The following is an 18,682-nucleotide window of genomic DNA, read 5'->3' on the forward strand; positions in this document are numbered from 1 at the left end:
ATTTTAGTAAATATTATAACTCTATATATACATATTTCCAGGACAACAAAAAGGAAATAAATAATTAATTACAATTAATTATAAAGAGTGTAATTTACTCTTATACCCTGATTTACTTTTTCTTTAACATCTTAATTTATTTCGTCTTTAATATTTTGATTTACTTCCTTTTTAACACCCTGATTTACTTTATATTTAACATTCTGATTTACTGCTCTTTAACACTCCCTCTTAATTTGGAGAATAGTTGTTGTCCATTCATATCTTACCAGTAAGAGTTAAGAATGTTAGATTAATTACGCCTTTAGTTAACTAGTCTGCTAGTTAAGAATGGGTGTCCATTCAATATAGACTTCTAAGAGTAATTTGTCATTTTTTTTATCATAATATTTTTTCCTTGTGATTCTTTTAAATATTGTAGTACTTTATAGCCTGCTTGCAGGTGCATTTTTTCCGAATTATATATGAATTGACTTATAACATTCATTACATGAGCAGTGTCTAGTTTTATGTGGGATAGGTAGATCAATTTTGCAACTAATTTATGATATATTTCCTTGTTTAATGGCGTATTTATAGTTATTATTCTTAATTTGCGATCATGAAGTAGGAGTACTAGTTGGTTTATATGTTAGATTGCCAGTATCTTTAGCAATTTATGAATGCATTTATGTTGAGAAGTAAAAATTTTATATTTATAGTAGACAACTTCAAATTTCAACAAAAATTTTAATTTACCTAGTTATTTGATTTCAAATTCTTTTTCTATACATTGTTTTAGTGTTCATTGTTTCTTCTCATTATTTTCTATTATGATATGTTATCAACGTATATTACAAGAATTGTAATTCCCCATGTTTCTAAATGTTTGATGAAAACAGTGTGGTCTCCTTGAGTTTTTCTTTTTGGTATACCCATTATTTCCCAAGGATAGTTTTTTCATGTGCTTGCATTTCCACACTCATAGTATTCTTTCATTTTCTACAGGATAATCATCACATATTGTGAAGTGAGAAATTTTTTATGGGTTGATGAACACTTATCAAATGATACAAATTATGATATATAATACAGAGAATATTTGGTATATTCTTTTATACGTTTATGCAATGCAATAAATATATCATTATTAAGGGACTCTATAAATTTTTTGGGACTTACCTCAATTCCAGGATGATGGCCAGATTCTTGGACCTATTTTGGCTTGGTATTCGACATCTTCTTCCTCTTGTACCCAGGGATCAAGTTTTCATTTTTGATGAGAATAAATATGAAAAAAGACAAAATATCCAAATATTCGAGAGATTAGATGATTTGTAATTCTTATTGCTGGGTAAACTACTGAAGTTTTTCAAGAAAACTTTTGAAATCAAGAGGAAGAAGATGCAAACTTTTGAACTTCAGCTCATCTCAGTCGCAAGTCTTCGTGCACAAACACGTGCATGTCGGCCGTTGGTAGCCCTATCATAACTTCGTTCCAGATCCAAACCGAGCTTAGTAAAGGTGGAATCACTTACTTGACTCAGTGAGTTTTTAGTCTGAGTTAAAATGAAAACTACTGATTTTGCACTAAGTCAACTCAGAGTAAAAACTCACTGAGTCAAGTAAGTGATTCCACATTTACTAAGTTCGACTCTGATCTGGAATGAAGTTATGACAGGGGTACCAACAGCCAACACGTAAGCGTTTGTGCACAAAGAGTTGCAACTGAGATGAGCTGAAGATAGTGCATGTGGCGATATAATGAATGTGAATTGTGGTTATGAAGGAAGAAGCGGCAACTTCTAAGGCTGACTATGAACACTGATTGGTGGTGGAGGTGGCTGGTCCTGTGGTGGCTAGCAGCAAAAGGGTGGTGGCTGGATATGAAGGCTGGTCTCTTTTAAGTTTTTTAATTTATTTTTTTTATATTTCAGTAGTGAAGGCTGAATAGCGTTTGTAAAAAAATTTAATAATTTTTTAATTTAAAACTCTGATACCATGTTAAGAATAGTTTTTTGATTGATACATATTCTACTGAATATTATAGTCCTATATATACAAATTTCGATGACACAAAAAGGGAATAAATAATTGATTACAAGTAATTATAAATGGTGTAATTTATCTTTATATCCTATTGACTTATTCTTTAGCATCTTGATTTACTTATTTTGATAGCTGATTTTATTTCTCTTAAATACCCTAATTTACTTTCTCTTAATATTCTAATTTACTTAATCTTTAATACTTTGATTTGCTTTCTCTTTAATAGTTTGTTTTTTCTATATAAAGGAAGAATAGTTGCTTATAGCGTGGAATTGCATTTCAAGAGGGTATAGCTTGATATGTCCCATTCTCTTTGTTTGCACCATGTGCATGAATTTATACGTGCAAGTGGTTTCAATTATTTTCTTAATTTTTTGTTTGTTGCTGATTTAAAAAAAAACTTTCTTAAGTGATTAAAATCCACAGGGATGAGTAGATTAGTTAAAAAATTTTAGTTGGAATCTCTTGAAATTATTGTAATAACACAGTTTACCTTACATATGCATTCACAGTTCAATGTTCCTTATAATGTATAGGATCAAGCAATAGAGCATCTCAGGGGAATCGAGAAGTTGATAAATGGAGTAGTTTTGAAGTGCAAAAGAAACCAAATATTGCTTATGACAAGGAACTGTTTGCATTTTGCTTGAGACGGTTCTTATATGTTCGCTGTTATGACACTCATGAGTTCCTTTCCTCTTTCAAGGTAATGAGTTCTAATGAAAATATCTGCTTAATAAAGAAAAACATTTTTTTTGTCTTGAATCTGGAACTTTATGTTTTATGTTGTTTATGTAGTTTATTTGGTTGAAAAGGATTGTAACTTCGCCATGAATTGGAAAGAAAATATGCATGGTTACTTATATTGATTTGTAAGTAAAGAAAAGGAAAATTATGAATAGAAAACTTAACATATAGGAGGAGGCCTATTTAAGAAACTAACCGTAAGAAAATATACGACTATATACAAAAATATACTTTATTTTCTAACATTTCTCCTCAAGCTAGAGCGTGTAGTCATATGCACTTGGTTTGTTACAAATGTAACTTCTCACGAGCTCCAATTAACGATTTTGTGCACATAGTTGTTTTCTTGACTTCATGTAGGTGGTTTGAATCACATTTCCTTGAATAAAATGATAATCAACCTCATTGTTTTAGTTCTCCCATAAAGAATTAAATTTGAAGCAATGCTTGTTGCTCTTCATAGAGTAGTTCCATGGGTTATGACTATGGAAAACTAAGTTCATAAGGTAAATGCTTTAACCAAATTAACTTATAAATAGTATGGGAGCTTGATATTCTAATTCGCAAAATAGTTTGCTTCTTGCTTTTTCAAGAAACTACATTATTGCTGTACAAAAACAATAACCTTTAGGTAACCTATGATTGGAAGCAGAGCCAGTCTAATCAGAATCTATACTGTTAAGATCAAGTTACTCTATGATTCTTGTAGAGTTCCACATCCCAGTTTACATTTAAGATCTATCAAAATCCATAAGTATCTTATAAGTGATTACTATGAGAAGAGTCCATAACTTAATTCACAATATTCATGGTAAAGGTAATATGTGGACGAGTTGTGTTGAGGTAATCCCATTTTTAACTAACCTCCTATACGGTGCACAGTAGGTTCTTTAATAGTTCAACTTCACATGTATTCAATTTTAGCTTAAGATCTATAGATGTCAATTAGTTTGGATCTTGACAACCCACTGCACAAATCGATTAGGCCGACCTTCTCAAGTGCCTAAACCAAGATTTTTCTCTCGCATTAAAGATCTCTTAGATTTTCGAAGCCTAACTTTGCCAATCCAACAACTTCCTAATTTTAGAAAGGAAGACCTCCGTGTTGTCTTCTACAACCACTAGATTCCTGATTATAGAAAGGAAGTCTTTTGATTTGGAACCTGTGGGGGGGGAGGGGGGGGAGAGAAGGAAGGCACTAGAATCAACAAGAATAGAGGAGGCTTTGGATCTCGAGTATTTTTTAGGGAGAGGTAGAATGGCTGATGAAACATTGAAGGACTTTTACTAGGAGAATAGGAAGAGCTCGTGGATGAGGAGTCTGGTTGGGAGGTGCTATTCATTGTGAATTGCCTTGGGCAAGGATTGTGGGGGCAAATTTGTGGTCTTACTAGAGAGAAGGCAAGAAGGAAGAATGAGGATCTTCATTATAGAAAATTCTTAAGCGAAGGGATGGTAGAGAATGTTGGTAGAGTGTGTGAGTTAAGTTGGGAAACCTGTAGAATCCAAGTTAGGAGAACGCGCATCGAGAGCCACCTACTATGAGATTCTTTAGACTTAGGGATTCTTAGGGCTCGATGGAATCTAAGAGTTTTTTGGCTCTATGTTGCTCGAGTTGTAAGGCTCATTTGTTTATGTTTCCAGAGATAAAGCTGGTGATATCATTTACGGAAATGGTGAGGAAGAAGGGAGAGAAGTAGAAACGAACAGAGAAGATGAAGTTTGTTTCTCATCTTAGAAGTAAAAATCTAGTGCTAAATGGATAAAGGAAGGGAATAAGAACATTGTATTTTTCTATTGTATGGCCAATCATCAGGAAAAGTGCAATTTCATATTGGAGCTAGAGGTGGATGGCAAGGGTGGTAAAAGAAAATATGGAGTCAAGGGAGAATGTCAGAGCATTTTATGGAGATCTATACAAGGAGGTTGCTCCGTGGATACCTACTCTTGACAGATTCAATAACAGCAAGCTGAGCAGGTAAGACTTCTTTTTTGGATAGGCTTTATATGAATAGGAAATCATGATGCTATTAAGAGTCGTAAGGGGAACAATGCTCTAGGTTTAGATGGTTTTAATATGAGTTTGTTTAAACAATTCTGAGAGCTTTTGAAAGGTGCTCTAATGGTTCTTTTTTTTTCTTTGATGAGTTTCACTTTTCAGATATGTAGAGCTTAAATTCTACTTTTGTGGTCTTCATTTTAAAGATTTGGCATGTATCTAATCTCAAGGAATTCGCCTATTAGTATTGTAAGTGGGGTGAACAAGATTGTCGCTAAAGCTCTAGCGAGAAGGTTGGCTAGAGTGGTTGGTAGTGTGGTGTGGTAATATCAACATGCTTTTTTAAGGAGTGGACAAATCCTTGACTCTCTTATAGCTAGTGGTTGGTAGTGTTGTGGATAGTCTTTTGAAACAAAGAAAATGGGGTCTCTTGTGTAAGCTGTATGTGGAAAAGAGATATGACTGTTTCTTGAAGTTTTTTATGCTATATGATTGGAAGATAGGGTTTTGGGCAAAAGTTGCATGATTAGATGAAGGCTTGAATTACTACTTTCTCTTTTGATGTGATAGTGAATGGAGGCAGGTTGTCTTTTTCCAAAGTTTCTAGAGGCCTAACATAGGATGATCCTTTATCTTCTTTGGCTTTTATTTTGGTTATGGAGGGCTTGAAACAAATTACTTCTCAAGGCAAGGGATCTTATATATTTAGAAGGGTGAAAGTAGCGATGGAAGGAGAAGACGTAGAGGTTATACACTTATTCTTGAGAGATGACATTCAGTTGTTTTTGAATCGGAGCCTAGGACATCCTAAATATAAAATATGATTTGTTGAGCTTTCAAAGCTGTTTCCAGCCACAACATTAACATGGTGAAATTAGACTTACTTCAGTTGAGGGTTTGCAGGAAAACCCCCCGTGTCACATGCTATTTCTCAGCAGTATCCTTTATATCTGAAGAAGTGATGTGAAGGGTGAGATTCACAATCTTTGCAAGCAGAAATTATGACATCATAGCAGTACAATATCACGCAGAGTATATACACAGGCAATATAATTTTTCACAAGTATCAAATCATATATATTATATACTATTCTGAAATCAGAGTTCGCATTACTGCATTGTACAATGAGGCACAACTTCATCATTATTATGGAGGGCACAACATATGATCATCCAGCTATATTATGAATAGGCACAGGTTACCGATAAGACTTGACTCCCAACCACTCGCATATATGGGCACAACTGACTCGCCCCGAAACATGGAAATGGCGGGGCACAACAGATTTCTATTATAATAAGGGTAGGAATGGAATGCCAATAAAGCCGGACTCCCCCCAATAATAAATAATGAACACAAATCAAAATTCATTTTTGAAAACAAATTGGCATAATAATATGCATAGTAATTTTCGAAATTAATCTATATTTATACATTTAGTTATACTAAAAATATTCAAAAATATTTATGCACTAATTTTGTCATAATAACCAATTAGCTTCGGTCATAAGAAAACTTACTCCAAACTTTCCCTCCTTTAGCTTATCTATTACTCGGATAAAATCTCTTCTATAATTTTCTCAATTTCTTACTGAAATTTTGGAACATCTCCCCTTAGAATCCTCATCATTTGGACTCAAGAAAATCAAACCTAATCTCAAACCATGTCTTAAGGAAAACATGAAACTGAATCACATACCTCTTTTGGGTACTTCTCTTTCTTCCCTCGATTTTAAAGCTTTTTTTTTCTCCGGGACTTTTGGTAGAGTTTCGAGATGATTTTTTAGCTTTTTTTCTAGAAATTTTGGAGGAGTTCCGGGATGATTTTGGCCTCTTTTTTACCCCAAAAATCACGTCTGTTCCCAAAATTTGTCCCAAAAACAAAGTAGAAACCGAATCAAAAATCAAAGGAAAAAGGCTTACCTTGCTTCTTAGTTTGCTTCCCTTTCCTCACTCTTTTGGCTTCCTTCTTTTTTTTCTTCCTTCCTTTTTCTCCTTCCTTGCTTCCCCTTCCTTTCAAAATTTCTCCAGAATTTCCCGCAAGATTTCTTGATTTTCCTCTCACAAATCTCACAATTTAACTCTTTTTTCCTCTCCCTCACCCTCTCGGCTTTCTGTCTTTCTCACTCTCTTTCTTTGCTTGCTTTTCAACTTTTCATGCTTCTTTCCTTTCCCTCCAGCCCCCTATTTATAGGAGGTGAGGGCCCAAGAAAGTCGGCCAAGAGCTGGACACTTGGCAAGCTGAAAAGTTCCCAAAAACTCACACCCGATGCCACATGCTTGCTTCTTCACCGCTTCCTCTTGGCTTGCCACCTAGCTGCCCATTTCAGGATGTTTTCCGGCTGCCTCCTCCTTCACCTCTTCCATAAGCGGCCACCTTTCAAATGGTTCAGGTCTCACTCCGATTGGACCCCATTTGGTCCACCCCTTGCTCATGTAAAGACACCTCACTCACACCACATGCTTCCACCTCTTCCACCTTTTCAAGCTAGATCCTAGGTGTCCTATTCTTCTCCAAATTTTGCCATGCAACTCCTAGTTTCACCTCCTTGATGTTATCAAGTCCCAACCAATAGTATTTTGCCATTTGGTTTGGGTTTTGCTCAAGAGAAAACAAGATACCCCAGAGGAAGCTTATCGGGGGAAAATTTTTCTTCTCTCTCGGATTTCCATATTTCTCTCCCATTTTTCCTTCTACCAAAATTTTTCTCATTGTACATTTCTTTTTTCTCACATGTTAACTTGTACTTCCTTGAATTTGAGCTTCAAATTTCATCAGTTTTGGCATTGAGAAGAAATTTTATCCCAAATGTCATTTTGAGGCTTCTCGGAGGAAAAGTTTTCTAAGGTCTCGGTTTTCCATATTTTTCTAAACACTTATTCATACTTAAGTCAATCATACCAAATACAAAAAGCAAAGTAGGGATTTTTGGGCTATCACAAATGTGATAACAAAGTTTATTTGGATAATAATATGATTAAATATATGTTTTCATGATTCTCTTGTTTTGCCACATTGCAGACATTGCATTGTCTTCTTCAAAAGGAACGAAATACACATGATAGTGAAGTTTGTTTGCTTATGATTGACAGGTTCGTGTTAGGATTTGTAAGTGTTTTAGTTCAGCATGATTTGTCTTTTTTTTTGGTCAACTGTTTATGTTCTTTTAATTTCATTGTGATTCCAAGCTTATTTATGGAAGTCAAAGGTCTATTTGCTACTAAGTATGATAGTTTAGTTAATGTTAAAGAAATAATAAATTAGGTTAAATGATATAAGGGTAAAATACACTATATGTAATTTAATTGTTTATTTCCTTTTCCATCTTAAAAAACTTATATATGTAAAGTTGACATTTAATAAAATACACATCAAATAATTGTTAATATGGTATGAAAGCCCTAAAGTAAGAAATCTTATACTATTTTACAAATTCTATTAAGTCTTTATTTTCGAAATAAGAATAAGAAATCTTATACTATTTTACAAATTCTATTAAGTCTTTATTTTCGAAATAAGAAAACTCTGAAGGCCTGCAACACAACTCTACCTGTTAGCCACCACAATCCTAGCTGCTGGGGGCCACAAATCGACCATCTTACCATTAGCGAACATCATAGTCGACCATTTCTACCAAGGCCAACCTTCATCACTAGATCCAATTTGTCTAGACGTGCACAACCCAGTCGGGATTGTTCAGTCGTGTAATCTGTCCAAACGCACAACCGTAGCCGCCACCATCTGCTCATCCCTTGGCTACGATCGCCTCTCAGTCACATAGTTCGCTTAGACACGCAGCCCTATCGCCACCAAGGGATGTTTGATAAAGATGACATTACTTGTGATCAATGTGACATAATGGGTATTAGAGATGACACGGAGCGGGGGAGCGGGGGGGAGTTAATTTTCGTACTTGCCTTGTAAAAATAAAAATCTATACTCACCCCCAATACTGAAAGCAGACAAGAGTTTTATTACCTTCCATCTGCCCTACAGGTAAAACTTTTCACCTGCCACTCATTAGATAAATAATTAATACTTAATTAAAAAATTATAAATGTTAATCAAAATAAAATATAATTTAACATAATTTACTCAATAAAAAATATAAAATAACATAATAAATATATAATATTAAACATTTATTACTTAAAATTTGATTAATTTGATAGAATTAAAAAGAGAGTTCAAAATTTATTAATTATATATATTGGGGCACTGTAGATGCGGGATGGGTACATTTAATCGATATCCGTCTTGTACCCATTTTGGGTTTGTAATTTTATAGTCAACACTTGTCTCTTATCTTGTTAGTTATGAGTTTTTACCTATCCTGCTGGATTAATAGGTAATCTACCCTTACGCCATTTCTACCAGAGAGAGTTGTTGCAAGCTTAAGGGCAAAGCAAATAAAAGTAATGAAGGAAAGCGGAATAACTTTGGATGATCCAAAGCAACTTATTGAGACTATTAAACAACATTCTTAAGAGAAATCTCTAACATTAAGAGTTTTTTAGATGAAGAGATACAAAATCTTAAATGCTTCTTATTACAACTTGAATCTCACTCATAAATAGGAGTATCCTAAAACTTTTCAAGTCATATATGTCATTTCTTGCCAATCTAAAAAAATTTGATATAAACTATAGATTTAAGAGCTTCTAACCATGTGATCTTCAGATGATGACAAAGTTTGCATTTCAAACGGATCTTTATCAAATATCATTAATAAAATTTCTATCATTTATACACTTTTTATTTAACTATCTAATATCTTGCATGTTTCTTATTTTCCTAATAACCTGTTTTTTATAAGTGTCTTCACAAATGATCTTAAATATGAAGTAGAACTCTGTCCTACTCATTGTGCTTCTTTGTAACTTAGAAAAAAGAAAATGATTGGCTGTGGTAAACTGCAATCAACCTCCATGTGTTTAAGATAAGTAAAAATTCTCTGATCCTTCTAGTACTTGAGCTATGGTTAGAGAATCAGTATCTAGTAATAATTTATCGTACCGTATAAGAGATTACATCATCCATCATGTACTGTTTTCAAAACCATTTATCATAGTATGTTTCAAAATTGCTATTCAGACTTGTTGGTCTGTGATGCATTTGAATTCGAAAACACTCAAGAATCTCTTATCCTATAGTTAATAATAAAGGTTATGTTCCTTTCATAACTATTAATTGGATGTACGGGTTTCTACTGAAACTTTATCGTTATCTGGTTATAAATGGTTTGTTATTTTTATTGATTATTACACAAGAATGACTTGGGTTTATTTGTTGTATACAAAAATTGAAGTTTATTCCTATTTCGAAAAATGGTTTGCTTTGACAATGACATGGTCGATATGGAGGTATCTTTTTTGAATATATTGACCTCCAGGGAATAGTGTAGCAGACTAGTTGTGATCATACTAGTACACAAATGAGGATGCTGAGAGAATGGATGGGCACTTTACTAGAAGTTACTACAACCCTCATGTTTTCTATGCATGTCCTATACCTTATTGGGGGATGCAATCTTAATAGCAACCAGTCTTATTAATTGGATATCATTACAAACATTGGGTTCTAAAAGTTCCTTGGGAGTTTTGCCAGGAACTAACTCTTCTACAGTCTCTCCTAGGGTCTTCTACTATGTTTATTTATCCTATAACAAGAAAATAAAAAATCTGAATCCTGAGAGAGTCCTAGAGAGGGAGATTCGTAGGGGAGATTGCTTTAACACCATTAGTGTGGGGTCACAATGACAACGTTGATTAAGGGACATGAACACAGGAATGAGAAAATTCTTGCTGGTAGGGCAGAAGTCTTTTGATGTGGTTGGAGGAGAAGGGGTGAGGATTTACAAAAATGAAAGGGACTTTTAAAAGTCGATTATTTTTCAGAAAGAAGAAGCAGATTGGCTCATGGGGTGTTTTAGGGAGTTCTAGTGGGAGAAAGGAGAGGAGTGTTAGGGAAGGAGCAGGTGGAGTAGCCATCACATTCTCTGGATGGCTTTGAGTTGGATAAGGGGAGAGAAGTTTTTGGTGTTTTACGAAGAAAACGTAAGATGAGGAGGAAGGATTAATCGAATATTCTTACAGGAAGGAGAGACGGCAGGTGGGTGGCGGCAGATGATGGAGGCGATATATGAGGTTCAAGGGGTCTAGCTCTTAGTATCGGATTGGGTGAGAAAGAGAGGTGTGGTGGGAACTCTGCTTGGGAGGGCGAACCGTACTTTGAAGAGTTGTCAGACTCTAGTATTTCTTTCAATCAATTGTCCATGTTGTAAGGAGGAGTTAGAAGGAGAGTAAGTCAATGGCCACGATTCTCAGGCAACTTGTGCAGATGTACCTTTGGGTGGGGTAGAAAAAGTTCGAACTCATGTTTGTACCAAGTTCAATAGAAATTCAAAAAATTCAAAAAAAGAATACTCAAATGGAGGAGAAAGAAGTCGTTTTAAGCCTAGGGATCATGATCTCAAATCTGATGGTTTTGGTAAAGAGAAGATGGGTAGTGGGCTTGCAAGAGATGGGCTGGAGTTTAGGAGTGTTTGAAAAGGTGGATCTAGATTGGGCTACAAATTCACATAAGTTGAGAAGGGGAAGTGGAAGGTAGAAGGTGAGCAGGCCAACCATCTACGAGGCCTAGAAGTAGCAAGGTAATGGTCAGGCAGGTTGGGGGAGGAAGGCATGCTGTGTTTAGCCCAGTTTGGAGAGCCAGTTGAAAAAATGGGGGTTGAAAGATGGGGGATACTTTATATTGGGCAAGTTGAACCGGATAACGAGTCTTGTGAAATCCCTAAATCTTAGTCGATAGAGGAGAAGAGGAAGCGATTTACGATGTCAACCTATATTTTGTGTAAGGTCGGCGAGATACAGGAAGAAGGGCATTTCTGGAGACAATATGTTGTTTTTTGAAATCAAATGGTTACAAGTTTGAGTCCTTTTAACTAGCTTCGTCAATTGTGGCTAGTTAGATGGTTGGTAATGAAGTGGAAATGAAAGGAGATATTGAGGAAGGAAAATGAAAGATTGAAGAATACTATGAATATGGTGGTGATGTGTGGGGCGAAAATAAAGGCACGTTGTTAGCCTTGGAGCCGGTTGGAGGGAGGAGTCTGGAGGAAAATTAGATTGTGTTAGAAGAGTTAGATGAACTCGATGAGGTGGGTCCCATTGGGAGTGTTGAAGCTGCTAAGAATCATCTTCAATTGGCTGTCTAGGTCAGGGAGGAGACGGGAGAGAATGAGGATGAGGTGAGAATGGAGGATTTGTTGGAGGATGAGGATTTAAGGGGAGTGTTGGAAAATGTATAGCAATTGAATGGGATAATGGGGATAGAGTTTAAAGGCTTCGAGGAGAGGGCTCTGGAATTGTTTCAGGAGATTGAAAGAAGCCAAGTGGAGAAGGAGAGAGAAGAGAGATTGAGGAAAAAAGGGAAGGGGAGAGTGGGGGTTGTGGGTTCGAGGGAGCTAAGGAGTTTGATTTCATCTATAAATTATGATAGGGTGAAGGGTGAGAGGATGGGGAAGGGAAGTGTTGTTGACAAAATTGCATAATGGTTGAGAGGATTATCTCTTATAATGTGAGGGGTCTTAATGACGGTAAAAAAAAAAAACAGACAATTAAAGAGGCATTGCAGAGTTGGAAGTCGGACATTTTTTGCTTGCAGAAAAAGAAGATGGAATCAATTGGTGTTGACAGTGTTAAGAGTTTGTGGAGGTTTAGGGACGTGGGTTGGAGGGTGTTCCCTCTGGTTGGTGCTTCTGGAGGAATTATAGTACTATGGAATGATGCCCATAAGACTTGTGAAGATTACTTGATTGGTAGATGCAAGATTTCATGTTTTCTTAGGGATTGTCGGAGTGGGATTAGATGGTACTTCATGGGAGTGTATAATAGGGGAGAAGGGAGCGACCGGAAGATGCATTGGCCAGGGCCTTGGGTGGTTGGAGATTGACATGAATGAGAGATCGGGGGAGCATTTTTCTACTAAATGTGCTGAGGAGTTCAAGGAGGTGCTGGCAAGGCTCAGTTTCATTGATCTTCCATTAACAAATGCGAGATGAACATGATCTAATCAAAGAGACAACCTAGCTTCTTTCAGAATTGAATGGTTTGCCTTGTACTGTCAACTCATTGCTTCGAACTTGTGCCAAAAGAGGCTCAATAGAATTATATTTGATCATTTCTTTATCTTCTTGGATGCGGATAGCATTAAGTAGGGACCTTACCCGTTTATATTTGAGGACAAATGGTTAAAAATTCAAAAAATTCAGAGACAAGATTAAAGATTGGTGGGAAACTAACTGTCTAAATGGAAATGCTAGTTTTAAGGTAACACAGAAATTGAAAAAGCTGAAAACAAAAATCAAGAACTAGTGCAAGATTGAGGGGATTAAACAAGAATTTGAGATGAAATTGATGCTAGATGAGTTAGAAGACCTTGATAGAAGAGATGTGACGGCGAATTGAATGGGAATGAGGCCGTCTATAGAGAGTCCATCAGGATGGATATTGTTTCTTGTATGTAGATGGAAGAGATCATTTGGAAACATAAATCTAGGGTCGGTAGGGATTAGAAGGGGACCGAAATACCGAATTTTTTCAGTACTTAACAAGTCATCAGAGAAGAAATAATTATGTGGTCACCATGACATTTGGGAGAAAGGAAGTTGAAGGAAACAGAAATTTGAGGAATGCAGGTAAAGAATATTTTTCTAAGTTGTACATGGAAGAGTATGATTGGAGACTATCTTTGGGTAGTATTTCTTTTCTTGTTTTGGATGAGGGTAGCAAAGCAGACCTGGAGAGGTGTTTTACCAAGGAGGAAATTCTAAAAGGACTAAGGGTGTGCAGGAATGATAAGGCATTGGGTCCAGATGACTTTAATATGGGGTTCTTGTCAGCGATTTGGGATATGTTTAAGGGAGATTTTGTTGACTTTTTTAATGAACTTCATGACTCAGGCAGATTTGTCAAGTTCTTATTCGACTTTCATTGTTCTGATAGCAAAAAGTCGATGGAGCCTCTAACATCAAAGAATTTAGAACCATTAGCTTGGTGGGGTGTGTATGTAAATTGATTGCCAAAGTCCTTGCTAGGAGAGTGACTAAGGTGTTGTATAAGGTTATAGATGAGAGTCAACATGTTTTTGTTGGAAGTTTTCTGTTTTCGTTCAACTATCCTACAAAAGACTGCTCTCTCCTCTCTCCTCTCTCCTCTATCCTCTCCTCCGTGCATAGGTTCGATAACCATAACAGACAACCCTAAATTTCTCTTCCATCCTTTGTTTGCTTCTTTCCCCAATATGCAAGGCTAGGGTTATGCACCTGTGTCTGGTTGGCCATTGGGCCGACCAATCCCTTCGGTGGTCGATGTCTTTTGACCCAAACAGACATTTTCTTATCATCGACTGAAAGTCTTTTGACGTGATAAGGAACGATAAGCAATTAGATGGCCTCAAATTGTGCGAAAATGACAGAGATGTTAGAATCATGATTTCTATGAAAAGAGGTAAACTGGCTCATTGATTCCCTCAGAGATTTCTACTGGCTTAGAGGAGGAGCCACTTGGGGCAAGAAGATTGGGGGCAACACATGCCCAATATACTTTGTACTTTCAAGAAACTGGAATGGTAGAACATTGGTGTTATCGGAACAAAAAGAAAAACTTTACAAACGAGTGTTCATCCCAGAAGGGTATTAGGCGGGAGGATGGTGGCATCTTATGAAAGCGGTGTTTGAGCTAATCGACACCCCACTGGTTCATCCAGAAAATCGTGGAGCGAACTTGATTGCTTCAAATCTCCCTGACTTAGGCTTCTTAGTGAAGAGTACATCCGTGATATGCTGTTCTCATCGTTTACAAGATTTTTGCATTGAAACACTGGCTGGCAGAAAAAAATCCTTCGCAAAAATCGTTCAGCCGGAGAAGCCTTTCTGTGGTCGGGTGGAGAAGACAATACCCGACCTGGTTAACACTCGATTGACTAAATTTGAAAATCAAAAGGGCACAAAGGTAGGAAATAATTATTCAAAGCACAATGGTGAAGGTCCATGCTCTATACCCTCCTGGAAGCCCAAATTTATTAGAGAAGAAAAAGAGAAATGGACTGCAAACTCTTCCCCGCACAAGGAAAACAGGAAAAAAAGAAACCTAAAAGTTTTATGGTAGTAGAAGGCCAAAAAGAAGATATCCCCAAAAAAGCTTTCCAAACCAAGTTTAGATGAGAAGAATGATGATGCGAGCTGCTCTTATTCTCTTAAAGGGAATGAAATATCGGAGTACATAGAGGAAGACGAAGTGAAAGACAGAGAGACAGACGAACAAGATGCTGCTTGTCTAGTTTGCTCTAAGATCAGTGATCAAATTGATAAAGTGTGTGCCAAAGAACCAGACGACTCTGACTCTCCCTCCCTTCAAAATGTTTCGGTGGATTACAATGCCCTTATTCCAGAAGAGCTACCAATCGAAATTGCACCCTTAGAGGAGGAACAAAAAGCACCTTCAGAAGGTATGGCTCCCCCCTCCACTAGCCTTGAAATTACTATTATATTTGAGATAGGTCTAGATAATAGCCTAAGAGCTATTAATGTTGAGCATCCGAAATGGGTCCTGGAACAAATGTACTTGGAGTGGGTTGTTAGGAATATCCAACAATTCAGAGCGGAACTCGGGGTCTCTCTGCAATGTTTGGAACAACATGCATTTTTCCTGTTTTTAGAACTTGAAAAGAGACTGAATGAAGTAAAGTTGAACGATGAAAGTCTCAGTACTGCAAAGAAAAAAAAGGAAGCTGGCTTAAGAGAATTGAAGTGTCTCTACTCAGCAATTAATTACGACGATAGACGCAAGAAGAAGCTGGATTTGGGGGACAAACAAAATATTGTCAATGATAGGTAAAATCATTTCATGGAATGTGCGATGATTAAATGAAAGTAAAAAAAGGACTGCGACAAAAGGGTGTCTAAATCGGTGGAAGCCGAATATTGTTTGTCTCCAAGAAACTAAGATGGAGAACATGAATGATTCGTTGGTCAAGAGTATTTGGAGCATCAAAGACATTGGGTGGGTTCACCTTTAGGCCTCGGGCACTGCTGGAGGCATTTTATTAATGTTGAGTCAGGAAATTATAATTTACAAAAATCATTTTATTGGCAGAACCACTACCTCTTGTGTTTTCACCTCTGTTTTGCATGGTACTGAATGGTACTTTACCGGGGTTTATTATAGGGGCAGCAAAGAAGAAAGGGACATTCTTTGGAAGGAATTGTTTGAGTGCCAGTGCCGCTGGGGGTATGTGGGTGTGGTTGGTGGTGATTTTAATATGGTTCTCAACAGAAAACATTGCGGTGATTTTTTCAATGGTGCTTCTGCGGATGAATTCTGCGACAACTTGGAAACCCTCAATCTTTCTAATATGCCGCTGGTGGGTGGCTCTTGGACCTGGAGCAATCAAAGAAATCCTCCCAGCTAGAATTGACCGCTTCCTTGTTGATCCCTCTCTTCTTCTTCTGTTACTTGGTTTATGTCAAAAGGGCCTCCCTAGACCAGTTTCTTACCACTTTCCTATCTCTTTAACCGATGATGGTATAAACTAGGGTCTTATCCCATTTTGGATTGATAACAAGTGGCTTCGGATTAATAGCTGTAAGGATATGGTCAAGAAGTTTTTGAACTGTAGTTGGGTTGAGGGAACAGTGAGTTACAAGTTGGCTTTTAAACTCAAATCTCTGAAAAACGCTATCAAAAAATGGACTAAAGAGGTGAGTCTCAATGATGAGACGGCGATAAATGACATGCTGAATGAACTAAACTTGTTAGAGCAACTTGAAGGTGTTTCTGGGCTCAATAGTTCTGATTTTATAAAAAAGAATCAGTTGAGAAACGAGTTGGCTGAAAAACTTCATCAAGAAGCCATCTCTTGGAAGCAAAAATCAAGAGAAAAATGGATTAAAGAAGGTGACAATAATACAAGATTTTTTCACTGTCTTGCTAATCATAAAAGAAGAAATAATTATGTTGAAGAAATAAAGTATGAGGGGGAGGTGATCTCCGGAAATGAGAAGTTGAGAGAAGCTGCCCTCGATTATTTCCAACAACTTTACACTGAGGAATTTTCAATCAGACCAAAGCTGGATAACCTGCACTTCGATACCCTTGACACAACTAGCAGTGAAATTCTTGAGCAGGAGTTTTCTGAGGATGAGATTGTTGCTGCACTTAAAAGTTGTGATAGAGATAAAGCCTCTAGACCAAATGGCTTCAATGTCAGGTTCCTTCAGACCTTCTGGCCTATCATGAAAGATGAGGTGCTTGATCTTTTCAAAGAATTCCATCGTGTTGGTGAGTTTGTTAAATCCCTTAACTCTATATTTATTGTACTCATTTCAAAGAAAGAAGGAGCTGATAGTCTCAAGGATTTCCGGCTTATAATTCTGATAAGTAGTTTGTAGAAATTAATTTCAAAGGTATTAGCCAGAAGGTTATCTAATGTTTTGCATTTAATCATCGAAAAAAATCAACACGCTTTTGTAAAGGGCAAACAAATGACTGATGCCTTTATGATTGCCAATGAGATGGTGGATGATTTGATGGTTAATAAGAGATCCGGGGGGCTTTGTAAACTTGATATGGAGAATGATTTTGACCATGTCAACTGGGAATTCATTGATTATATGCTTAATAGATTTGGGTTCGGTGTCAAATGGAGGAAATAGATAAGAACTTGTATCTCAACTGCTAGTTTTGCTGTTATGGTGAATGGTGGCCCCTCTTCCTTTTTCCGTTGTTCTAGAGGCCTTCGACAAGGTGATCCTCTCTCTCCTTTACTCTTTATTATTGTCATGGAGGCTTTTAGTAAACTGCTTAAGAGAGCTCCTGAACTAAGGATGATAAAAGGCATCACTTTGGGTTGTGGGGACAGAAAAATTAAAATATCCCATCTCCTTTTTGTTGATGATTCACTGATTTTCTGCAAACCCAAACTCGATTATCTTCTTCATCTAAGATGCATCCTTCTTTGCTTTCAAGCTTTTTCCGGATTCAAAATAAATATGAACAAGACTGAACTGGTGTGTATTGGTTTTGAGGTAGATGATGACTATTTTGCCACTGTTTTGGGCTGTCAGGAGAAAAAGTTCCCTATAAAATACTTAGGTTTCCCCCTGGGTCTTAATTATAAAGATCACAAAGGATGGGATTTTGTCATTGATCTTGTGGATAAGAGAGTGGCAAACTGGAAGAGGGATTTCTTGTCCAAAGGTGGTAGGTTAGCTCTTATAAAAAGCACACTTTCCAACCTTCCCATATACTTCCTTTCGGTGTTGTCCATCCCTAGCAGAGTAGCCAAGCGTTTGGAAGCTATATAGAACAGATTTTTATGGGGTGGTACGGAGAATAAAAGAGTGTATCATCTTGCTAAATGGGAAGAAGTTCAATTGCCGATGAAGTTGGGTGGTCTCGGCATAAGATTTATCGCTAACATCAATAAAGCCTTTCATGGAAAATGGATATGAAGATATTTAAAAGAAGATAACAACCTTTGGAGGAAAGTTATTGAGATTAGATGGATTAAAAAAGCCAATGATTGTTGATTTGTCTATCCCAAAAGACCTCATGATACTAGTGCATGGAAAGGCATACTTGCTAATTATAATGAACTGATTGCAGACACCCATTGGCAGGTGGGTCGGGGCCCCAAGATTAATTTTTGGCATGATGCTTGCTGTGAAGAAAGAAAACTCAAATCTATTTTCTCCGCCGTATATGCTATAGCACAACAGAAAAACTTGCTGGTTTCTGAGGCTTTTGACAGTTGGGTCACTACTGTGTTGCAGTTAGCAGAAACTTAAACGATTGGAAGCTGGAGGAATTTGAGAATTTTCTCTATATGATGGCCTGTGTTCATT

General features: G+C 36.8%; 1 protein-coding gene across 5 annotated transcripts in view; it reads left to right on the forward strand.

Annotated features, from left to right (window-relative positions):
- XRCC2 (homolog of X-ray repair cross complementing 2 (XRCC2)) overlaps positions 1 to 18,682 on the forward strand; it is a 68,056-nt gene that overhangs the window by 2,304 nt on the left and 47,070 nt on the right. For all 5 annotated transcript variants that reach the window (XR_015821576.1, XR_015821577.1, XM_022040858.2 and 2 more), the window contains exons 3-4: positions 2,565 to 2,734; positions 7,798 to 7,868. Coding sequence is in view for 3 of the 5 variants with exons in the window: in XM_022040858.2 (XP_021896550.1) it covers positions 2,565 to 2,734; positions 7,798 to 7,868 (241 nt within the window). In the remaining 2 variants the exon portion in view is untranslated. The remainder of the gene's footprint in view (positions 1 to 2,564; positions 2,735 to 7,797; positions 7,869 to 18,682) is intronic.

This window comes from Carica papaya, chromosome 6 (assembly GCF_054855325.1).
Source record: "Carica papaya isolate Zhongbai chromosome 6, ASM5485532v1, whole genome shotgun sequence".
Classification (NCBI taxonomy): Eukaryota; Viridiplantae; Streptophyta; class Magnoliopsida; order Brassicales; family Caricaceae; genus Carica; species Carica papaya.